General features: G+C 42.7%; 4 protein-coding genes across 6 annotated transcripts in view; 2 read left to right on the forward strand and 2 right to left on the reverse strand.

Annotated features, from left to right (window-relative positions):
* Positions 1-3,059: 3,059 nt before the first annotated feature.
* LOC134072951 (mannose-binding protein C-like) lies at positions 3,060-5,007 on the reverse strand. Its single transcript, XM_062529844.1, has 4 exons — positions 4,806-5,007; positions 4,545-4,631; positions 4,345-4,431; positions 3,060-4,258 (listed from the first exon to the last, which is right to left on the reverse strand). The coding sequence occupies exons 1-4, from the start codon at positions 5,005-5,007 to the stop codon at positions 3,873-3,875; spliced, it is 762 nt and encodes a 253-aa protein (XP_062385828.1). The 3' UTR covers positions 3,060-3,872.
* A 1,281-nt stretch (positions 5,008-6,288) lies between these two features.
* On the forward strand, positions 6,289-9,886 carry ssr2 (signal sequence receptor, beta). Its single transcript, XM_062529249.1, has 6 exons — positions 6,289-6,329; positions 7,446-7,603; positions 7,792-7,890; positions 9,088-9,196; positions 9,298-9,375; positions 9,749-9,886. The coding sequence occupies exons 2-6, from the start codon at positions 7,446-7,448 to the stop codon at positions 9,857-9,859; spliced, it is 555 nt and encodes a 184-aa protein (XP_062385233.1). The 5' UTR covers positions 6,289-6,329; the 3' UTR covers positions 9,860-9,886.
* A 107-nt stretch (positions 9,887-9,993) lies between these two features.
* si:ch73-109i22.2 (SH2 domain-containing protein 7) lies at positions 9,994-19,291 on the reverse strand. 2 transcript variants are annotated; one of them, XM_062529861.1, is made up of 9 exons: positions 19,250-19,291; positions 17,843-18,033; positions 14,103-14,278; positions 13,693-13,782; positions 13,417-13,600; positions 12,793-13,032; positions 12,101-12,482; positions 11,493-11,692; positions 9,994-11,341 (listed from the first exon to the last, which is right to left on the reverse strand). In XM_062529861.1, the coding sequence occupies exons 1-9, from the start codon at positions 19,275-19,277 to the stop codon at positions 11,174-11,176; spliced, it is 1,659 nt and encodes a 552-aa protein (XP_062385845.1). In that variant the 5' UTR covers positions 19,278-19,291; the 3' UTR covers positions 9,994-11,173. The 2 variants fall into 2 exon arrangements, with proteins under 2 accessions (XP_062385845.1, XP_062385844.1); XM_062529860.1 differs by having other exon boundaries at positions 12,101-12,485.
* Positions 19,292-20,773: 1,482 nt separating this feature from the next.
* Positions 20,774-23,847, forward strand: part of si:dkey-240h12.4 (death-associated protein kinase 2) — a 22,173-nt gene continuing 19,099 nt past the window's right edge. The window contains exons 1-2 of one of the 2 annotated variants that reach the window (XM_062529453.1): positions 20,774-20,872; positions 20,979-21,127. The gene's annotated coding sequence lies outside the window, so the exon portion shown is untranslated. Of the gene's footprint in view, positions 20,873-20,978; positions 21,128-22,033; positions 22,153-23,847 lie in introns of those variants that run through there. The other variant, XM_062529454.1, reaches the window with a different exon arrangement.

Below are 23,847 nucleotides of genomic sequence, written 5' to 3' on the forward strand. Positions count from 1 at the left end.
AAAAATAGACAAAAGCCTTCGCTGAAAAGGATTTTCCTGGGCAGACGTTCCAGCTATTCGGCTATTCTCAATGCTTTAATTACAACAAAACTACCCTGCTCTTCAAAAGGAGAGGCTGTCACCAATCATCCAGACATACTTTTGACACTGTTAGGAACCCTGAGTCCGGCAGTGAGTTCACAACAAAGTCTGGGGTGGCCAGTTAAGAGTTGCCCAGACTGAAATCCCTAACCTATAGCCATAAACGCGTTTGTCACACACACACACACACACACACACACAGAGATAAAACATGGACTTTTCTTTTCTTTTGTCTGTCTTCTTACACACACACACACACACACACACAGACTCACTCACACACACACACACACACACAGATAAAACATGGACTTTTTCTTTCTTTTGTCTTTCTTCTTACACACACACACACACACACACACACACACACACACACAGAGACTCACTCACACACACAGATAAAACATGGACTTTTTCTTTCATTTGTCTTTCTTCTTACACACACACACACACACACACACACACACACACACACACACACACACACACAGATAAAACATGGACTCTTCTTTACCTCTTAGTCTCTCACACACATAGACAAAGACACAAGCACATTGAGTGAATTAACTATTTATTATGAGTTTATATTATGAGTTTTAAAACTCCTCATTTACTGAACAATTTGTCTAGTTCTAGCCCTCAAACCAAAGTGGTCAAATGCACCTTCTCTCTCTTCTTTCCTGCTAAAACCACACCATCAGCACATCTTGTTGCTGCTTGGCTTGGCTTTGGATAGTGTATGGTTTGGTCCATATAGCATAGCTTTCAAAATTACAGAGCTGGACCTGTGAATGGACTTTGTTCAGTTTATCTGAGTGCAACCGGGGGAACAGCTATAGGGGAATGTGAGGAGAAAGTTGCCGAATCCAATAGAAGGGACTATAATCAACAACTTTACCTTTAAGAGATGACCAAGGAGACTCATAAAATGAAGCGATATCTGTGTCATTATTCACAACAAAATTCACTGTCCTCCTAAGTACTGCTCTTATACAGTAATAAAAAACCCATTTAGACACATGAAATGCTTAACATTTGCCCCTGATCAGAATGGGTAACAGAGTATGAATCAACGCAGAGTTGGGAGAAGGGAAAAAAGACAATCGTGTCGACTGAGACACATTTTCAAGGTAAAGAATAACCGAAGATGAAGATGAGAACTTCTGCTACCTGCTTTAGACATGAAGGAACCGTTTTTACTGTTTGTACAATGCTGCCATCACATGGTCAGTGTCAAGTAATGCTGGCTGAAGGTCTGCATTAATCAGTATGAGTTCTCAATGAATATTACTGTAACACTGTTTGTTTTTTTAGAAGCACGTACTGTAGGCCTATTATTTCATTCAGGATTCAGTGAAACCGTACACAACTGAAGTGAACTAAAACAGATAAGAGATCCTTCTTCCATAGATCTGATGTCAGAAATGGACACAACTGAATATATTTGCACGTTTACAAATCATTTCACTGCCATTTTGCAGTCAGATTCCATACTGTATCTGCCCGAAGATGCTTCAACTGATGTTTTCATTTACCATAAGCCGGTAATGAAAAATGTCATAGTTCTGTAATCTTGTCTGTGCTTTTGCATGTTTTATTTATTTATTTCAGTCTGGATTTGGTTCTATCTTATCTTGATCATTAAAAGCTTAATTTGTCTTACTCTTGATTTTTTACATGATTTTTTAGTGTCTTGGTGGGTGGTCATTTTCTAAAATCTCCTTCTGAGATTTGAAAGGTGAAGAATGGACAGAGCCATGGCTGTGTTCTCCCTGGACACTGAGCAGCACCTGATATATCTGGTGAAATCACAAAATCAGGATGAAATCACAAACTCAAACACATGTTGATATATAACTGATTTTCTGTAAAGAAATGGAACTAATCTGTAATAAAATGGAAAATGGAAAATAGTTATTCCATTAAAGCTGGCCTCATGTAACAGACTCTTAAAGGATTGTGAGAAATAAAACTTGCTAACACATCAACCTTTTAGCCTTTAATTGTTCTCTCAACACAGATTTTGCTTTGCTTTGCAACAGAAAAGTGCAGTACACTGACCTAACACACACACACACACACACACACACACACACACACACACACACACACACACACACACACACACACAGAGGCTCACTCTCCAACCTGATCATTCTTTAAAAGGGAAGGCTGTCACCAATCCTCCAGGCATACCTCTGACACTGTTCTCAGTCTGGCAATGAGTTCACAACAAAGTCTGGGGTGGGGTGGCCAGTTCAGAGCTGCCCAGACTGAAATCCCTAACCAAGATGTGTGCAGAAAATGTGTTTGTCGGCATGTACTGTACAGTAAAAGTATGGCAAAAGAGACACCTGTTTACCCCCAGCCTCTAGACAAGACAAACTGGTGTCTCCAAGACAAAGAGAAATCTTGTACATGTGGAGCACCGTCCTCCCAGTTCCAGTGCATGTCCATTCAAAATAGAAACATTCCCACAAACCAAACCAGAACCGACCATGCACCAACCAATAACCAACTGTCCCCCTGCCAGCTCCTCTCGAAGGGAAGCCCATATAAGGCCATTATGTGATGTGAGATCCCAACTTTCCTTCGTAAATCCAGTTTTAGAGTGTTCTTAACAGTGATGTACTAAACTCCGGATTCGCTAACTACGTTGCTATTGGAAATTGTTTGCCTCACAGCCCTTAGCTAATCCACTGTTTGCGATATTGGGCTATATAGTGTATACCAGTGCAAGCTCTGCAACAAACCTAAGAGTCATGCCTGGTCTTAGGTCAGTGGACTGAACACATTCTATAGCCAGGCCATTTTCCCATAAAGGCTGGCAATGCTCACAAATAACCCAGTTCTAAAGTATTACTGTTGACTGATGATATGTTGTTGTTAAATACATTAATGTGTAGGGTTTTTAACTCAACAATACCAACAACATTTACCTCTTCTGAGGTTAGTGAGCATCTCATTTGGAACCGAACAACCAGAAATCATAATAACTTTAATGCATTCAAAACCTAAATACAGAGTATATATTTTAACTAAGTCACTTACAGTATTACTCATTAATTTGAGGATTAACAGAGAATTATGTTATGCTTTATAACAGACAGAGAGGCAATTCATTAGACAAGTCTAAATCTGAGGACAGGTCTTGGTCTCTTTGCAGTCAAATATCGTCTATAGACATGTCTTTGTCTTGCCAATAATAAAAGTGTCAATCCAAAGTCTCTGAATATTTTTGCTGTTATTGTCAATCAATTATCAATACACATTCACAGGGCTAAAACACTGGGATCATATTACACAACTTACTTACATTTCCCCCACTGCTGGTTCCTGTATCTGTGGTCCCATTAGCATGCAAGGTTATGCCTGGCCTTTGATGGTCAATGGACCTACAGTACGCTGTATTCTGAACACATACTGTAAAAAGGAGGACCATTGTCCTATATACATTATATGATATATTGCCAAAAATATTTGCCCTCCTTGACTCACATATTGACTTAAGTCACATCCCATTCTTAATTCAGTTTATGCATGTCAGTCCACCCTTTGCAGCTAAAAGCTTCAATCATAATTTGAAAATATATGTGATAATTCTTTTGACATTTTAGTGGCTTGACACTGACATTAGCTTGAATATGAATTCTGAAGTCTCTCAAAATGTGGAATAGTATAACATTAACAGAAAGTGTAGGTTTGTGTCGAAAGTCACTACCAGCAATGAAATAAACTGGGTGAACTATTAGGCTAAAATAGCTATAGGCTAAATACGTGCATTGTTGTTCTTATCTGATTTCACATACTATGTTGAATTTTCCACCACAGGAAACGTCATTCCAGAGGTTTGTGCTTTTAATGGCCACAATACAATCCTCACTGTTAGCACTGTTATTGGGCTCTCCTGGTTTCCATTTAGTGAAGCTCAGGGTGCTGTCATCTGTGTCCAGGAAGGTCCCTTCAGTCTTCCTGTCTGTTGCCCTTATCCACCCTGCTATTGTCTCTAGCTCTGTTAAAATCTTCACAAGAGCTTTGTTCTCCTCTTCATTTTTGGGCAACACAAGATCACCTCCAGCATCTCTGCAGAATTTCAGACCAGCATCATAATTGTCTTGCGACCCCTCGGTCACGTAATACTTCATTCCTACTTTCCTGATGATGCGGAAACGAATGGCTGTGAACAACAAAGTACAGTATACTTAGGATACCAGAAAAGAGAAAAAGATAAGATATATGGATATTTAAATGTATGACTTCTACCTTTTTCTACAATAGACAATCTGGATCTCGTAATCTGAACATCTGCGAAAATCTGCCATGACACTGACAATGGCAAAACAGCTGCTCCTGATGTAAAAATGGAGAAAATGTATCAAGAATTAATAAGATACTTGCAAACTACAGATGCACAAGGACACACACACACATGCACAAGCACACATCAATGTGACTCTCCTTACCTGGCATCCCAACTTCCCCCTTCTGCCCTCTAGGACCAGCTGGCCCAGCAGGACCCATCTTACCTGGAGCTCCTGGGACTGGCAGCCCTGCAGATAGAAACATGAAGCACGTCACACTCACACATTACTTTCAGGCAGCTCACCTGTGCATCAAATTAGAAGGCTAGTTAGTCTTTAAGAAATTAGTCTCAGACTGTTTCTAGGTTAAACAGACAAATGAGGGTCAAATGATCCTGCACTGCAGGACACGCTGAGACAAACCTGAGTCTCCTCTGTCCCCCTTGGATCCTGAAACTCCTTCTCTCCCATCTTTTCCATCCCTGCCATCTCTGCCTGGGAGCCCATTGCGTCCAGGGTTGCCAGGGACACCAGCTGAGGCCAAGCAGCTGGACGGAACCTCAGTCTGTGCTCCACCAATCAGAGACAACAGAAGCACCGCGAGCTGAAGAGTGGACAGAGCCATTGCTGTGACAGAATGACACTGATCAGCTTCTGACTTGATCAGATATTTATGCAGACCATCCCTATTGAGATAGTGACCTGACTCAGTCAGGGTCATGTCAGGGTTATTAAGCAGCAGGAAGAATGCTTTGTTATGATTCTCAGAAGGAAGTGTGAACGTTTTTCCTGTTTTGTTTTGAATTTCTAAGAGTTGGTGACCCTATATTTGGTACACTATTGTGAAACATTATCTCTAGCCATGTCCTTCAAATGGGTTCCTTTTAAAGCTCTTTCCTCATTCTTGACAAGCTTTGTACAGTGTACCATAATAGTAAGGATAGTAGTAGTAGTAGTAGGCCTAGTAGGCCTAGTAGTAGTAATCATCACTCACATTTACACATATAGACTGTTTAGTGAGATTATTATCAAATCTGTATGCTTGACCTTTAGGTCCTAAAGCCTTAAGTCCGACGTCTTCGTTACAACACTGCTTACTAACAGCTGGACATGCTTGATCTCAATTTTTTTATATTGTTTTGTAGAGCAAACACGACAGACCAGTTGTAATTTTTAGCCATAACTTTAATCTACCAACAAGCACTGCCTTGTGGCTTCAACATTACATGTACAGTATATCAGGATGTATTATTTATTCATTTTCCCTCTCCTGACTATTCTACTCCTCCTTCCCTATTTGTTATTCAATTATGTGTAAGTAGCACTTATTGGTGCATTAGCAATATCCATGCACTGTACATTTATTAGTTGTTGTAAATCGTTTGGACTACTAAATGACTAAATGTTATAATGAAAATAGTGCAGACTACATTATTCTTTATTAGGGACAAATATGACATGTCCCATACACAATGATATGATAGCAAATATATAGAATAACTTACGTATGTTTTATTACGTAATCTCTCAGATCTAAAGGCCAGACACAGAAAACCTTGGCACAGAGTGCATGCATAGCCAAAGAGCAGTGACTGCATTTTTTGTGAAATTCACTTTTTTACAATATAAAAAGCCAAATCCTCTGATCAACCAGTTAAAATATCAATAATACAGTTCCTGAAGATATAGGGGTTTTCATTTTACAGTATTTGCTAAATACAGTGTGAAAGACAAGCAATAAAGCTGTTTTTCTCAGTTTGGAATTTTCACAGAAAGGCCTTCTCTTTGGCTTTTGACTATACAAGCCATTTCCCGCAGGTGGCAGTAATGTAGCCTAGTACTGGTAGGTCAACAGCGTCAGCGAATGAAAGAAGAAGAAATCATAGTAGGACTCGGGACTCGCGCATGCGTAACATTCCTTTTCTGACTCGAAGGAAGAAGACGAAGGTAGGTTCTGCTGTCTTTCTCGGCATGCGAAATGTCTATATCTTCTTTATTTTTGCAGTTTTTCCATATACAGGATGTTGTTCTAATCGAGTAATAGAAAGTGGTGTTCTTATGGTCACTGTTGTAGATGTCGTCTGAAAAGTCCTCAAAATAACCAACTAGAGTTAGGTTAGTGAGAGTGGCAAGTTAGCATCAGCTAACATGAAGTACACGTAAGCGTTATCTTCCTGTATGATGCATTGATTGTTGATTGTAATATTATGAGGAGAGGTTTCCACATCTTTCAATTATATCAACTTGTTATTTTAACTCGACAGATTAAATTGTATGCATACTTCATTGATATTTCTAGACGTTTTCATAGCGCGAAGTTCGAAGTTGAATGACAGGGAATGTACACGTAAGCATTGCACAGGCAGATAGTCGATTGGACTAACCTTGTCGCTTGATAAACCTACAACTTCTGTAAAGATTTCGTCACAGATTTTGACTTATTTTTGTATAATGCTGCAATGATCTGGTCTGCTTAGCAATTATTTAAGTAAACAGCTTATTCTTGTATAACGTGAACGTTAGCTGCTTTTAATTGTGGTTACTAGGCATCGCCAATTCACTAGTTCACTAGCCTACTTTTAGTTTTAAGTTTTAAGTCAGTCACAGTCAGATTAGCGTAGATCTGCTTGGTACTGTGGTAGTTTGGGGAAGATCTTCAGACTTGTGGTTCCTGGTTCCATTTCTGAGCTTATATTGCCCAGACAGCCTCGGTCTGGTCCTGTACTGGGTTAGGGTGGAATGGGGACTGACTGACCTAGCGTTGGGACGATGCAGCAGAATGATTAAATCTGACGTGTGACGTTTGCCTTGATTTAGGTTAAATTAGCAGCTACCTACCAACAAAAATAATTGTAGAAATATCATAACGGAAAAGACATCTCTGAAATGTGAGGTAGTCTCATTGCCAGTCGTGCCATACATCTAATAGTACAAAAGATGCTGCATAATATCCTCTTGTAGCACTACCTGGCATTGGTCTTTAGAGCAGTGTTTCCCTAATGCTTGTCATTCTTTTGAATACTAAACCTTATGACTGACTTTGTTTTCGTTTTTTAATTGCAGATGAGGGCCCTGTGCTTGTTTGCTGTAGTGGCTTTGATGGGTCTGGTGGCAGGTGAGGAGGGAGCTCGCCTGTTGGCTTCCAAGTCCCTGCTAAATCGTTACGCTGTGGAGGGTCGAGACCTCACTCTTCAGTACAACATCTACAACGTTGGGACCAGGTATGTTGCTGTTCAGACCTCAGGGGTAAAGGCCGCTTATAGCAACACATGCCAGCCTGTCCAGTAGAAATGTATTAATTCCATTTTATATCTGTTTGGGGAGGTCAACTTTTGCTCAAGTGATTTGAGCTTTTACTTTGTTGATGTTCAACAATAACACGTCTCTCTCTCTCTCCTGCTCTTTCCAGTGCTGCACTGGAGGTTGAGCTGTCCGATGACTCCTTCCCCCCTGAGGACTTCGGCATCGTCTCTGGAATGCTTAATGTGAAATGGGATCGTATTGCTCCGTATCCTTAAACTTCTCGCTAAATCTCCTCAATGGCCTTAATTTTGCCCGGGCACACTTCATCAGTATGTGGATAGTAATCTTGGGTTTTCTGAGCCTTCCTTACACACTGCATGAAATCTCTTCAAACAGTCAGTAGATAACAGTGGACTTTGATCATCCAACAGTGTCTACCTTTGTGTGTGCAGTCTTGGGTACTCAAGAGAGGGCGAAAATCTCTCCACATCATGCATTATCTCCTCTCTTGTTAGTAGATTGCATTATTAGTTGTCAGAGAAAGTGACTTGTGTTGTACTACTCTTTTCTCTACCTGATCGACATGGTTCAGAATGAAAAACAATTCCAAATGTTCCAGTCAAGGAGACCGTATTTGTGGTCCTGGTTTTGATTTAGGATGGTTATCAAATCTGAGTGGTTTTGCTGGAATTTAGCAATCCTTAAAGTGATGCACATCTATGTATCACTTTTTGCTCTGGGACAGCTAAACTTCCACACACCTGTACCATTTAATTGCACGGTTTTTATAGCATAGTAGCGTAGCAGCTACCCTTAAGGAACTGTTGCCATGTTTATTTTAGTCTTGCCCAGCTGACTTCAGAAACATAACATTTGCTTGAATATATGGATCTGCGGTGCATCGACGCAGCCTAATGCCCTCTCACAAATGGTTCTCCATTGAATCTGTTGCTCACCTGACCTATGCAAGTGGCATACACGTTGAGTGTCTATGTTAGTGCGTGGCTGTTGTGTTGGTGTAGCTCTGCACTTCACCGTTCTAGTTGGGGGGCAAAAGTAAATAAACTCTGTGGAGGGAGATCTCATTTTTTTGTTGCTGTGTCAGACTTTAGTGTATAGGGAGAGATAGCATGGAGGTAATGGCAGTGTAGAGATTTGTTTTGCAAAGTTTTTTTCGGTGTTGTTTAAAATAGCTTGCTATTTTAATTTATTTAATACATTATTATTTATTTTAGACTTATTGTAATAACCAGAGAGCAGAGACAAAAAATAAAGCCAGTCTCCCAATTCATTGCATTTTTATACATGTGTCAGCCCAATAGTTATTTTTGTGGTGGAAATGGCAGTGCATATTGGTATTGATCCCCTATTTTCTTCCAGGGATTTAGAAGACCAATTCAATTCCTAGTCTATGTCCTCAGCAATGTCCCCTCCATTATAGCCCTTAACTCCTTGGCTTCAGTGCCAGCAATGTCTCTCACACGGTTGTGTTGCGTCCTCTCAAGGCCGGCTACTTCAACTTCACCTCTGCCTCCGTCAGCTACCTGGCCCAGGAGGGTGGACAGGTTGTGGTGAGTAAGATTTCCTTTTCCTTACCTACCTTGCCGGTTGCCACAGGAGATGTTGGAGGAACCGAATGAGGGTCTGACCACCGTGTCCGTTTCTGTGCTAGGTTGGATACACCAGTGCTCCAGGTCAGGGTGGCATCCTTGCCCAGAGAGAGTTCGACCGCCGCTTCTCCCCCCACTTTGTAAGTAGTCACTGACTTTTTAAGAGAATGTTCGTTCGTGGACTAGGTATTGATTGCGTAGATATTTCAATACATACAGTTTGTTTTTGGACTAGGTATGGATTGCACAGATATTTCAATACATACAGTTCGTTTGTGGACTAGGTATTGATGACAGATATTTCAATACATACAGTTCATTCGTGGACTAGGTATTGAGAGCGTAGATATTTCAATACATACAGTTCTTTCGTAGACAAGGTATTGATTGCGTAGATAATTCAATACATACAGTCTTAATTATAGTCATATAATCGTATATAATATGGTAAGATTGTGAGATGTAAAGCCACGTCGGCCTGCTCTTACGCTTCTCCTGTCCTCGTGTCCTCAGCTGGACTGGGCTGCTTTCGGAGTGATGACGCTGCCCTCCATCGGCATCCCCCTGCTGCTCTGGTACTCCAGCAAGAGGAAGTACGACTCGCCCAAGGCCAAGAAGAACTAAAGCGCGCACACTCACTACTCCGAGGGATTGGGGAGGGAGGGAGGGGGGGGGGTCCAGCTGGGGGTGGCAGGGTAAGGACAGGGTCGTTTTTCAATTAAGATTGCCTAGGGGAGAGGGTTTGAGGTGGGTTTTTTTTTTTTTTTTTTTCTTTTTTTTTTCATCAAATAATTTAATTACCCATATTGGGGTAAACCGTTTCAAAGATCATGTTATTATGGATGCTGGAAGGACATCCTTCCTTCCCTGCGTTTGTTTTTTTAAATAAGGTTTGGGTCGGGGTGAGACTAAAGCCCACATGCATGATGGGACGGTGCTGGAGGACCCCGTGAGCAAGAATGCCCCGTTGCAGCAAACATCACTGCGGTGCCTTTGACACAAGATCATCCGTCTGAAACCCTCTTGAGCAGTGAGGACTGGGCTCAGAGGAACTGTGGAGCACTCTGCTGGCTCAGTCTTGCAGTGTGTTTTTTTGTTTTTTTTTCTTTGGAAATAAAGTGGGTTTCCTATAAAACAAACAAACAGACTTTTGTATATTTTTCTTTATTAAATATTTGGTACTCATGTTTCACATGTCAAGTGATACGCTGGTTTGATAAATTACTACCACATCTGACAATGAGTAGACATACAGTAAACAGTTTGAAATAGCCTATCTACACAAAGCTAGGTCCTGCATCTCTCTACGCAGCCCTGGACAGATAACAATTGGAGGTGGTCTGTTTCCCTTCATTCTATTCACTATATACAGAAAATGCTCTTCTAAGTGTGTGTGTGTGTGTGTGTGTGTGTGTGTGTGTGTATACAGAGGCAACATTCTGACTTGAGCTGTGCTCTCTGACATGCTCGTGGTCCACATTTAGTTGCGGGTGAAAGGTGGAGTACATATGCACAACTGTGGCTGGTTTGAGTGTGAACACAAACCGAGTTGTTTTCAGATGCTAACCAGCAAACACTTTTTTATATATTTGAACAGCACTCTTGAAGCAGTGCTGCTGAGTGGCTGGCATTGTGTGTGGCTTTGTCTCTTGCATTATGTTTCTAACAGACTATGGAGAAATTCTCTGAATTTGCGTCTCGGGTTATGATCAGAGAGTGCACCTTGAAGACCAAAAATCTTGATACTACTGCTGGAATGTATTTGGTACATTTCTGTCTTAATAGTTTTTCATTCGAATCAGAAACCACTGAGAAGTTTGAAAATAGCAGTCAGTGCGTCCTCCTTTGTGGTGATAATTAAGACCTGTCAAAAAAGTTGACGTTCATCTTGATGCTCCAGTTGTAGTTCTAAAGGGCCAGACCCTGGGTCACAGGGCATCAGTGTTTAGGGTTGGGTGGAGGCAGAGGAGGTCGAGGTCCAGACGACCTTTCTGGAATTTGCTCGTAGATGGCTGAGGGGTCAGTGGGGAGAGGTCTACCAGCGAGGTGGGGAGGGAAGTGACCAGACCTGGACGGAGAGGTCGACAGGAGAGGCCCACCAAAGTTCTAGAAGAGGACGAGTACAGAAGGTGATTCAGCCTACTTGTGGCAAAAGTACTCCAACCACGTCAACGTCATGACTTTGCAAAGCAATTATGATATGATGTACTGTACATAAACCCTTGTTGTTGGGTCAGGACTAGATGTGATGACTTACCTGCACACTGTTATCTGGTCGTGAAAATATGTTGGTGTGTCTTGGGGGTGGTCTAGCAGGGAGGTTCGGGGCATTCCTCAGAGAAGCAGGAGCTGTAGCACTGTTGCTTGCTCTTATTGGTGCAGGCTCTGAGGTGAGGGTGGGGTTCTCCCGAGCACCACGGAGGTTAACTTCAGAGTAGACGTGACTTCCAGAAGTTCCTGTTGGGAAAAAGGTGATTAGAGCTAAATAAAGATTATTTGGTCATATAAAGGCATATAATCCCCCTTTTCCTTTTCATCCTTTCTTTTTTGTCTCAAGCCCTCCCATCGTCTCCTGTGCCTTCTCTAGGTTCTTTACTTGTCTTTCATATTCTCTCATCACTCTCTCCCTTCTTCTCATTCCCTTCCATGACAATGCCCTCCTCTCTCCTCTCCTTTCTTCTCTCTTCTCCCCTCTCCTCTCTTCCCTCCTCTCTACTCTCATCTTCTCTCCCCTCTCTTCTCTTGTCTCGTCTCCTCTCTCCTCTCCTCTTTTTCTTCTCTCTTCTCCTCTCCTCTCTTCCCTTCTCTCTCCTCTAGTCTCCTCTCTCCTCTCGTCTCCTCTTTCCTCTCCTGTCCTCTCCTCACCTTCACTGCGCTGCACCTCTCTCCGCCGGCCCATGGCATAGAAATCGATCTGCTCGCCCGTGGTGGTGGCGGCGGCGGCAGTGGCGGCAGTGGCCGTGGCAGGAGTCTCCTCGTAGGTATGCTCGGGTTCCAGATGCCAGTACTTTTGCTCCGCTGAGGCCTGTGGCGATGTCGGGGCAGAGGGGGCCATCGCCCCCTGCAGTCCGGAGGCTGAACTGCCGGCAGGGCCCTGTGGGGTCTGGGCCAAGGCTCTCGGAGGTTTGTTGACACGGGCGTAGGGGACATCAGTGGGCTTGTCGACGGTGGAGTGCGTATCACTCTCACTGGTGGGTCTGTCTTGGCACACAGTGCTCTCTTTAGGACTAGAGACTGCGTTGAACACCTGCTGAGATTACAGATATTGTGTAAATGCATTACACACAGTATTTTAAGGTTTTACTATAAACTTACTAAATACTAAATTCCACTACATTTAGGTGCTAAATTGTTATGCTACTGTAATTATTGTGATGCTACTATGGAGAAATAAAAAAGTCGTGCGAAGTCCAAGACACAATAGTGCTAATACCAATCATACCGGTACATTGTAACAACTATATCAAATACATTAAAGACTGTTGTGACTATACAGGATAGTTTTGCACATTATTTGTACTGTATGGTTGTTTGTGTTTGTGTTTACAGTTACACACCTGTAAACAGGGTAGCGCTGTGTCAGGCACACTTGGAGACTCTGGCAGGGAGTGGCTCTTCCTCAGGGCCTTCCTCACCACAGCATACTCCGGTGTGTCCTTGGACGCAGCCTCCCCGGGCTTGGGCAGTGGAGCTGAGGTCAGTGGAGCTGGAGGCAGCGAGACTTGGCCGCTCGGTTCTTTTCCCTGCTCCCTGTCTCCCACCCTCTTTCTGATGATGTCGTCACTCAGACCATTAGCCTGCCACACACATACAGAGAGAGAATGAATGGGCCTCTCTCAACATCCCTCCTCGATCCTAGATGCTCGGTCCTCCAGACTCGTTCCCACTGATCTATAACTAGCACTGGATAGACTATGCCATTGTTGCCGCCCCATCATTCTTTATCTAGATCAGTGAGAACGATCTGGCTGAGAGCAACATTATGTATTAGCTGCCATCTTTAGTTTGATGGGGTTTTTTTTATCCTAATCTCTTCTACCTATTTAACTAGGCTTCATCAGAACATAGTTACATTAAGAATTGAATCTTGTGTAGTGACATACAGTATGTGTGTGACTATATACTAATGTGTGTATGAATGGCTGCACATACTCTACGTGAATTGATATGGGAGCTCACACCTTAGTGCACGGTACTGTCAGCACTTCATCAAAGGGCCCCACAGGATTTTGGGTATAGTAAGCGATGAGCTCCTCAAGGCTGCAATGGCGACTGTTTTCCCCAGCAATGAGGTATCTCCCCCCTTTCCCTGAAAGACCACCATCCTCTTCCTCAATGATGAAGTGGCGACACCTGTCTTTGCCCCTGCACAGAGCACAGAGCAGGTTTGTGTGTTGGTCTGTGTTAACGACATGGTTTGGTTTTATGTATGATTGCTGTCACATGTGTGCGTGTACCTGTATGACAGTACAAAGCCAATCTTGGACTCGCTCAACCTCAGTAGAAAGCAGCCCATTGGCTGATCATGCAGCAACTGCTCTGCTTCCCTGAGAAGGAAAGAGGGGAGGGGGATTTCAGATGTGAGATCCAAAACATACTGTAGTTGAATTTGTGTGTGTCTGTGTCTGTGTCTGTGTCTGTGTCTGTGTCTGTGTCTGTGTCTGTGTCTGTGTCTGTGTCTGTGTCTGTGTCTGCGTCTGCGTCTGCATCTGTGTGCATATGTGTGTGTGTGTGTGTGTGTCTCTGTTAATTTCTGTGTGTTTAGGCCTGTCCGCTGTGCTCGACAAAACTTCCCCCGACAAAGTTCAGCGGCCTTGTGATTGTTTTTTTTTTTTTTGCGTGTGTTGTTCTCGTGTGTTCTCCAGACCTGCGAGTGGCAAAGCCGTGCAGCCAGCGTGGCAGGGGCCGGCCCTGCGTCTGCAGCCGAGGCAGCTGGCTCCGGTGGAACCACAGCAGCGTGTGGGCGCGCAGAGACGGGGACAGGGCCTCCAGGGGCCCCGCAGGGCCCAGCATCACCGCCGGGGACATGCGCTTCACCACCACCTGAGAGAGAGAGAGAGAGAGAGAGAGAGAGAGAGGGGGGGAGAGAGAGAGAGAGAGAGAGAGAGAGGGGGGGGGAGGGAGGGAGGGAGGGAGAGAGAGAGAGGGGGAGGGGGAGGGGGAGGGGGAGGGGGAGGGAGGGAGGGGGAGAGGGAGAGAGAGGGGGAGAGAGAGGGGGAGGGGGGGGAGGGGGAGGGGGAGAGAGAGAGAGAGAGAGAGAGGGAGGGGGAGGGAGAGAGGGAGAGAGAGAGAGTGAGAGAGAGGGAGGGAGGGAGAGAGAGGGGGAGAGAGAGAGAGAGAGAGAGGGAGGGGGAGAGAGAGGGGGAGAGAGAGAGAGAGAGAGAGGGAGGGGGAGAGAGAGAGAGAGAGAGAGAGAGAGAGAGAGAGAGAGAGAGAGAGAGAGAGAGAGAGAGAGAGAGAGGGAGGGAGGGAGGGGGGGGGTGAGAAGAAAGGAGACAGAGGATGAAGGTCAGTGTTATGAATACGAGCGATTGCCACTGAGGGGAAAATAGCAAAAAGAACATTTTAGAAAGTGAAGTCACTGGAATTTCCCTACTGTTAGCCGTGGCTTATACACTGATTTTGCACAATGTCTTCAGCCATGAGGTTAACACACGGTATGGTATTGATATGATTTGGTTTCTTTGAACTTAGCATAAAACACTGTCCTGCGGTTTATACACAATGCGGCTAATAGGCCTACAGTACACAGGAAATGACTGCAGGCAAGTGAAGACAAAGGGATGAAAGGAGGATGGGGAAGGTAGAGAGCAGAGGTGCGTTCAAGATCACGAACATACTGTAGGCAAACGTTTGCGAACGCTTCCACACAGTGTTCCAATAGCCTTGAGTTTTTGGCGAACGTTTGCTAACAATCGCAAACAGTCTGAGGAGGGCTGGGCTGGCTGTCTGTCTGGCTAGCTGGAGGAGGTGGTGCTCCGCGGACATACAGTGGAACTGGACGTGAGTTTGACGAACGCAACAATGCAAGTACTATTAGAATGGAATGTTAACACCAAATCATTCAAATGTAACTGTTCAAAGAAAACATGTTCACACTGTGAACGTTCGCCACTGTTTGCCAAATCTGAACGCACCTCAGAAGTAGATACAGATACAGATGGAGAAGGTAAAGCAGAGATGGAGCTAAAGAAAGGAAGTCAGAAAGATGGGGAGATAAGAGCACCTCACACTTCACACACTTGTGAGAAAAACAGTCGGTGTAAAAGAGTTTTAAAGTGATGGTGGTTTTTAAGTGAGACAAAGACGAAAGCCAATAATAGACTCAAGCCACACACCACAGACCACTTGTTGATTTGCTGTGCATGATACAAAGGCAGATCTCGGATCTGTTGAACGTTGAGTGTATTTTTAGTTGTATAGTATTTCAAAAAGGTGTGTGAGAGAAAACAGGTGTGTGTGTGTGTGTGTGTGTGTGTGTGTGTGTGTGTGTGTGTGTGTGTGTGTGTGTGTGTGTGTGTGTGTGTGTGTGTGTGTGTGTGTGTGTGTGTGTGTGTGTGTGTGTGTGTGTGTGTCTGTGTCTGTGTGTGTGTGTGTGTGTGTGTGTGTGTGTGTGTGTCTGTGTGTGTGTGTGTGTGTGTGTGTGTGTGTGTCTGAGCATGTGTGTGAGAGAGAGAGAGTGAGTGAGTGAAAGAGAAAGAAAGAGAATGTGTATGTCACACTGTGTGTGGTTTTCAGTTTGTTCTCCAGCGGGGAAATCAAACTTCACTTCCTGTCTCTAAAGGTTAGGAGCCTAAATACCACACTCTGCTAAAATGAGTGCATGTCTCATTTCTTCTGGTTTTAATGGACAAACAATAGAATGTAAATGCATGTAAATCAAATTACAACCCCAAATCAGATAAAGTTGGGACATTATGTAAAATACAAATACAAACAGAATGTAATCATCTGCAAATCTCGTAAACTCATATTTAGCTATCATCTATTGTACTTAATATCACTGACATTTTCAGAGAATCCAGAGAAATCTTTGCAAAAAAGGGACAGAGCTGAAAAACAATAGTGGATGGCCATGGTCTTTTGGACTTCAGATGGCATTACATTAAAACCAGACCTGTTTCTGAAATGAAAACCATTGTATGGGCTCAAGTAAACCTCTGATAACCAGTGTCTATGAGCACACTTTGATACTCAATTCACAAATGCTAGTGTAAACTTGACTATGCAAAAGAAGAAATTGTATTTAAACGTGATACAGAAATATACCACCATCTTCTCTGGGCCTGAGCTCGTTCAAAATGGACTGAGGTAAAGTGGGAAAAGGTCCTGTGGTGAGATCAATCAACATTTCTATTATTTTTGGAAATCATGGACTCCTCTGTGCTTAAGAGGAGAGGGCCTATCCAACTATCCAACTCATGCAACTTGTTGTGCTCAGTTCGAAACCCAGCATCCATGATGGTGTGGAGGTGCACTAGTACCTATACAGTATGGGCATCTGGCATATCAGGCAAGGTACAATCAATTCTGAATGATACCGATTTTGAGCAACATACATGTACTGTTATCCAGGCAATGTATTTTTCAGGGAAGACCTGGAATATTTCAGGAGAACAATGGCAACATGAATTCTGCACATATTTTAAAAGTATTTCTCCATTAGAGGAAGAGTTCAGATGGCAAAATGGCCTGTCTGGAGTCCAGACCTGTCAAATTAGGAAATTAAGATGATTACGTGATTAAGAATACACCATCCTGTTGAGCGTTTGAACTCCAATATCGGGCAGGAATGGTACAATATTTCACTCTCAGATATCTTGCAACTGGTCTTCTCAGTTCCTAAATATTTGCAGAATGATGCTTGGTGCTATAAGCGATGTAATGCAGTTTCTAAGCTAAAAATAATTGTCACATACAGCAAACATGACCTCACCATCTGCTACCTGCCTATGCCCTGAATACAAAAATACGGTCTCTGTAGACAGTCCAACCTCCAGTTACGGAAACGAAAACAACTTGGTCCAGCCTGGACCATTATAACATAACAAACTGTTCCAGCCAATCACTAATAAGATGCACGTTCAGGAGAGTTTCGATTGCATGGGAGGGAGGGGGAGGGAGTAGCGAGCTACTGTACCTCTCTGTTTTGTTTGAACATCAACAGAAGTGACGTTACCCAACATCGCTTAGAGTGAGAAACAGTACAGTGTAAACATGCCCCCATCCCAATGTGTGTGTTTTTTTTAAAGCATGTTGCTGGTATGAAATTCAAAATTAACACATATATTTCCATGAAATATTCAACATTATCATTTCACATTTGATATGTTGTCTCTCCTTTTTGCAGCTAAATATGGGTTTACGAGATTTGTATATATCACATTATGCTTTAATTTGCATTGTACATAATGTCCCAACTTTTTCTGACTTGCACTTGAAAATGTGAATTAACATAGAATATATAGAATGTACTGTAAGCCTCATATATTGCCATGGCTTTTTATTTTTCGGTGTATTTGGGTACCACGATTCCTGATTCTCATAACGCTGATGGGATATTATGACTGTCATAATAAGTTCTCTTTATGATGTGGTGACTCCTACCTCGTGTCCTGCTTGACTGGCCAGAGGGTTTGGAGGGCCCGATTCTTGTGTTGCAGCAGGGCGGCACTTGATGCTGCGACAGGGCTTGACGGGTGGTTTGTGGCTGGCGCACTGGTCTTGTGCGGCGGAGGGCCGTGGCATTTGGATGGGCAGGGTGCTGATACGCTCCTCTCTTTGTCTGCCTTCAGCATCTACGGATATAAAAACAGTTCCAACGTGGAGTTCCAACATGAGCGACACATAGCATAACTAACGCTTCCTCCATGAGGAGGACTGCAAGAGAAGGTTGTCATGACAAACTGGAACTGAAAAAAGGATTAATGTCTTTGGATTGTGGTTTTATGCTAGGAAGCAGCATTTCATTATGTAACTATCCCTCAGGTACTTCAAGGTCATGAAGTACCTATATATATGAAAACTATTTTTAATCATCTTTCTGGAACCTACTGTAAGTGTTCATTTAAGAAAATGGGAAAACCTGTTCTGCTCACATCTCAGACCATTATTCTGTAAAGCCTCCCATAAAACATTAATTGTATATCGGAATGGCCACTTTATTATGAAGATCTATGTTCATATAAGCAAAGTGTACTTATACAAAAACACACCAACACATATCTAAATGTTGCCATTTTGTATGATTTCAACAAACCAAAACAAAAAAATAGAAGATATCAGTTTCCCCACTAGTGTCATGAGATGTAACAATGTACATGGCGCAATGAGGAATAACATTCAAAATATCCACTTCCCTAATCCCTACATCCTTACAAAGTTGACGCTGCTTATTCTTATGCGGAAGTTTTTGCTCTATTTGTAGCACCTGGCTTTTTTAGATATATCAGAATGAGAACATAGTCGCGACACTTGATCTGTTGTGATCTTTGGGACGGAAATGCAGCACTCTTGGCTGTGGTCGATAGCTACATCCTCTTGACATTCACAGTGTTTGAGAAAGTACTTCAAGTGAACTCATGAGAAATGGTAGAAATTGCACACGTGAGGCTTAGCGCATCTGAACCTTTCAGTAGAACTAGTCAAAGGTGAACAAGCAGACAATAATAATGTCGTACATTAAATATTTAGAATGTGTGTTTCTCATTCACTGAATACATTTATCTGTGAAACAGCAGTGTACTCAAGCCAGTATTAGGACATACTGTATGGCAAAAAAACAGGACATATAGCAGATATATGAACATAATTCACTATAAAAAAAAAACATGCAACATTACATCAGTTTGTATAAGGACTCTTTGCAATGCAATGCAAGACAGCTCACATTATTCTGGACTCCTCTCACAACACAAGGCATAATACCACATCATTGATATTCTAATAAAGGAGAGTTTTTGAGCTCTGCTGTAAACAGAAAAGGATTCTCGGAATGAAGAAAAGACAACCGACCTTTCAGCGTTTGGTAGTCAAACTCCATGTTGCTGTTCTGGAGGAGGATGGCTGTGTGACTCGATGTTTCCCCTCCTTATCTGTTTGTATCGGAGCATGTGAGCACATGTGCGCATGTCTGTACGACCAAGTTCACCAGTGCATGTGTGTAGGGTGTGTGCTTTTATATATACTGTATTTGAGTGTGCATGTCTCTGCACCTGTTTGAGTTGGTGCATGTATCCACATGGATAGAGTTGTGAGAGAGCAAATCTGTCTGCTGGCAAGCTTAATAGATGTGGATATACAGTGTATGCGACTTTAGGCTGTGTGACCGTTAGTCACTTTTCAGTGATGCCTGTTGTGGTTGCCGGTAAATATCCGGCCACTTCCTCCTTTTAAAAAAGGGTGGAAACAACCTCTCACACTTATGTGTGTGTCTGCACCCTGTACTTGTATGCTGAGTTCTGAGTTCATACCACACTGCTTTTTATGCTTAATCCTATAAGAGATTTGATGTTGGGGACAGAGTCATGCTGTATGTCAGAGGAGACAGGCTGATAGGAGAGTAAACAAGGCGAGGCCTTCAGAGTTAGAAGAGACTCTTTAGCAAAACATGACATCATCTTCACACTTTACCCACAACCATTTCGGTGTTTTTCTAAATCGTTATTAGTATCCTTATGCCTATGCTATCCTTATACTGAGTTATTTTTTCTTTTCTTATTTATTCTAAATCCTCATTATATCTAGACAATAAATAACATGATGTGGGACTGATGAAATGGCTTTCAAGTCTTTAATAATATAACTGGATTGGAGTTCATTCTAATGCAAGCACTCTCTCTCTCCCAACTTAAGAATAGTAAAGGTGAATGCCATGGGGGGGGGAAATGAACACGGTTAAAAAACCAAGAGTAAACTGCAAACAACTAGGCTCACTGCAAATTCTGTTTGCTCTCTAAGTTGTCTAAGTCTTCGGCCTTCCTATAGCTCTGGGGCCATGCCAATTTTTGCACATTTGGATATAGGGTTTGTGGATCATATGAAAACCATCCCAGACCAAAAGCCTACCATTTATCAAACGACATTGTTTGTTCCTTGTTTGAGTCAAACTTATCTTGTCATGTTAACAATATGATTCCCCATAATTGATGTCTCGCTTTTTTACTGTCAGTCCTGGTACTTCTATATTTAGTTTTTTAAATTAAAAGACTGATAGATGGGTTGGTATGCAACGCATACAGCTTTTAAGAAAGTTCAGAGTTTAGCCTATACGGCAATACCCTGGCCCCCGCCTGGCCTGACTATACCTAACCTACTGCAAAGTAGCTTTAAGAAAACACTGTATATGAACGTTCAGAGATGGTCCGCTAGATGGAGCCAAAACATACGAATTAATGGATAGGAAACAGAGTGCCTATAGAGTCTAATGTGGGTCACTTGAGGAGACGGATGATTTGGGGATGCAGTGATGTAATACCCTCTCCACTCAACAATATAGTCTTGTTTAGAAGTTGTCAGTTTGCCTGTGTTTGTCAGCAATACCTCTGCACGTTCCATTCTGCATATAATATCAGTCACTACAGTTTTCCTTCTCCTATGCTTAAAAAACGATGCGCAACTCTTAGTCCTTGCTTGAAGGTCAAAATAACTCTTCGGATTTGTTTATGTTTCTAATCGTCCACTGTCTTCAAATGTCTGAGCCTTCCCTGGTTGTTAAATTCTTTACGTCACACTTTTGTCATAGGCTATCTGGGATCTCTTCGAACCTGCGCGAGTCAGATGTGCGCTGTCTCATACGGACGAGGTGGCCGGAGACGTCTGGTAGGATCAGAAATGGACTAAGATGCGCAGGAATACAGTGGATGTAACACTGGCTGATGGTCACGATTTTGGGTGAGCTTTGCCTGCTTGGCAGCCAAATACGGCTGCACAGCAATTTAGAAGAGGGCTCATTTCATTCATTCAAATTATTAATTTATGGGGAAAAAAGCTGAAAATTAGCTGTCTAATAATTATCACAATAGTCGTTGCTAGTCTAAGTCTACACCTTGGCTTGGGCATCGTCATAGGCAGTGCTGAGTCCACACATTAAGAATCACGATGTTCTGCGTGCGCGCTTCGTTCCGTCATGAGAACAGACAGGCTGGGGGACAATCCATCAGATATCCCATATTTATTGGATACAGGTGCCATTCGTGGTTTCTATCAGCTTCGTTCTACACTTGGGAAAGTATGATCGGTGGTCTTTCAGTGCGACACAATACGACGATGACCTTGCCAGGCAATGACCACCAGCTAAAGGCGAAAAGCCGAGTCGCGCGCCGAGATTTGAGTTGACACATGCTCTCAGTTTACGCTTCACCGCTCACGCCCCATTCCAGGATTAGTTCTCTGCTCTGCTGCCAGGCGGCAGTCTCTGATCAGAGAACTAAAGTTGATTAAGCTATAAGACTAATTGATTTATATGAAACGGTAGATGATCATGCGCACTACATAAGCAAATGATTTGGTGCTGCAAGGAAAATATTTATTGGATTCGTATTTCAACGGAGCATGACCACAAAACAAATGGATGTGCTTGCCTAAACCGCATTTAAACATTTGCAAATGCGTATTGAACTGCAAAATAGCATAGGCTATATATGCCCTTATCTCGGAAAAAATTTAGACCAAAAATGTAGTGTAAAAAATATAGCGTTGGCTACCTACACTTGTTGTTCACCTGTTCACCAATCGCTGCCTCTCGGAGTTCGCGAGAGGAGGAGGTCCTCTTACACGGTCTCTACGCAAGCATAAAGTTCCACATATCAGTTGATAGTGAAAGCTTGACTGATTCACGGGATGCACCTAGATTGAGGAAACTGTAAGGGGAAAACACACAGATTTGACCGATTGCAAGTGACCGGAAATACCATGGGGTAAGTTTTCAGAAACGCGTATCTTTTTACATTGTGAACTAGCCTACAGAGTGGCATGTTATGCTTATGCCCCTGTTGTTTTCAATTCTTTGCGTGTTCTATCATGTGGGATAGCCTAGTCTTGCCTTAATCATTTCACGACATCATACTACCCAGTCTCAGTCATACTACATACTCAGTCTGCAAATAACTAAAAGGGCTACAAAATTAGGGCTGGCTACTTACTGAAACACGACTCAGTCCTGTGACCTGTGTTGCCTACAATCAACCACAGAAGACGCATCTGAACATGAAGTAAAAAAGCATCTAGACTGAATGAATGAATCTGAATGAAATGTGTTTTGTAACAATCTTGACCATGTTTATACTTCACTCCTTGCCTCTGCCACGGATTTACAATGCACTCTCTGTCTCTTTATTCCTGTAATCATTTACCGTAACTTCTAGATGTATGCAGGGGTAAGAAGCAAGAAGAATGCTAAAAAGAGAGTCGGAGACTAACCTTTATTATATTATATAACATCATACAAAACATCATGTAAAAATGAAATGAAACTGTCTCCAATCCCCTGAGGGTGTTGATAGAGTAGAGATACAGTAGCATCAATGGTTAGTTTTGACATGGGAAAGGCTGGCGCTAGACTGAAAACGAGAGATTGCCATGCATTGCCATGCATTCTTTAACAGTTATATAGAAACCTGCAGATACATGCATGTGCCCCCCCCCCCCCCCCCACACACACACACACAAACAGAGAGAGAGAGGCCTGTCTGCCTGTTGCAGGCCTACTCCCCTCCTCAAGGCAGTAGATTAGAGACTCTTAAGTCCCAAGGGCTTTTTAAGATGTTCCTCAACATTCCACTGAAGCCCCCTCACAAAGCCAGGATTGCACAGCCAGAGAGGACTCCCATACGAGTGTACGCTTCTCTTAGACTAGTTATCGGACAAATCTTCGGATCAGGTCATCTCATACACCCAAATGTTTCGAGACTTGTTGCCTGCATCGTCTCATCACCAAAGTATTTGGTTTTGTCAGCAAAAGTTCCAATGCTTCTGTATGAGGTATAAACAAGAACAGTATCAGTAGGCTACTGTTTTATTTAACTTTTCATGCTTGTATGTTTTGTTTGGTGTCTCTTACAGTATGGTAAGAATTGTATTATTTAGCAGATGCAACAAAAATGTAGGCTGGGTGAACCCTGCCTGAACTTTGACTTTCACCTGGCAGCTTAGGCTGGAAACCAGCAGATCTATCTCCTCTGTTTACTGCCAGAACCTTTGGCTCCAATCAGAAACGGCCATACTCTAGTCCTGGCACGCTATTGGCCAGTGATGAGACGACGCGACGCGAAGAGCAGTAGAAACAAAGTGCAGCCTCCCCAGACTAATGTTCAATCTTAAAAGATTGAGCTTATGGTGAAAACCAGACTAGCAAAAATGAAAAAAAAAAAAAAAAGATATAGCCTATTTGAAAACATTTGAATAAATATGCAAAAGCACTAATTGTTGTGGAATTACATGCTTCAGTCCTCTAGTAACTTTATTTGCTGTCAGTATGACTTATCTGTTTGATGCTGTTTATTAGTAGCCTATGTGGACCAGAGTTGACTTGCTTTGGTATTGCAGGTCAAGTTCCTTCAGATGTGATGTTTTGATTGGATCATGGTTACGTAGATGACTTGTACATAATTATT

This window comes from Sardina pilchardus, chromosome 24 (genome assembly GCF_963854185.1).
Source record: "Sardina pilchardus chromosome 24, fSarPil1.1, whole genome shotgun sequence".
NCBI lineage: Eukaryota > Metazoa > Chordata > Actinopteri > Clupeiformes > Clupeidae > Sardina > Sardina pilchardus.

Bases quoted from the DNA above. Each gene is read 5' to 3' on its own strand.
- LOC134072951 (XM_062529844.1), bottom strand. From the start codon at position 5,007: ATGGCTCTGTCCACTCTTCAGCTCGCGGTGCTTCTGTTGTCTCTGATT. The intron at 4,632-4,805 runs GTTTGTCTCAGC...TTCTATCTGCAG, and splicing joins GGGGGACAGAGGAGACTCAG to GGCTGCCAGTCCCAGGAGCT. The intron at 4,432-4,544 runs GTAAGGAGAGTC...TTTTTACATCAG, and splicing joins GGGGGAAGTTGGGATGCCAG to GAGCAGCTGTTTTGCCATTG.
- ssr2 (XM_062529249.1), top strand. From the start codon at position 7,446: ATGAGGGCCCTGTGCTTGTTTGCTGTAGTGGCTTTGATGGGTCTGGTG. The intron at 7,604-7,791 runs GTATGTTGCTGT...TGCTCTTTCCAG, and splicing joins ATCTACAACGTTGGGACCAG to TGCTGCACTGGAGGTTGAGC. The intron at 9,197-9,297 runs GTGAGTAAGATT...TTTCTGTGCTAG, and splicing joins AGGAGGGTGGACAGGTTGTG to GTTGGATACACCAGTGCTCC.
- si:ch73-109i22.2 (XM_062529860.1), bottom strand. From the start codon at position 19,277: ATGGAGTTTGACTACCAAACGCTGAAAG. The intron at 18,034-19,249 runs GTCGGTTGTCTT...TTATATCCGTAG, and splicing joins TGACTACCAAACGCTGAAAG to ATGCTGAAGGCAGACAAAGA. The intron at 12,486-12,792 runs GTGTGTAACTGT...CTGTAATCTCAG, and splicing joins CAGCGCTACCCTGTTTACAG to CAGGTGTTCAACGCAGTCTC.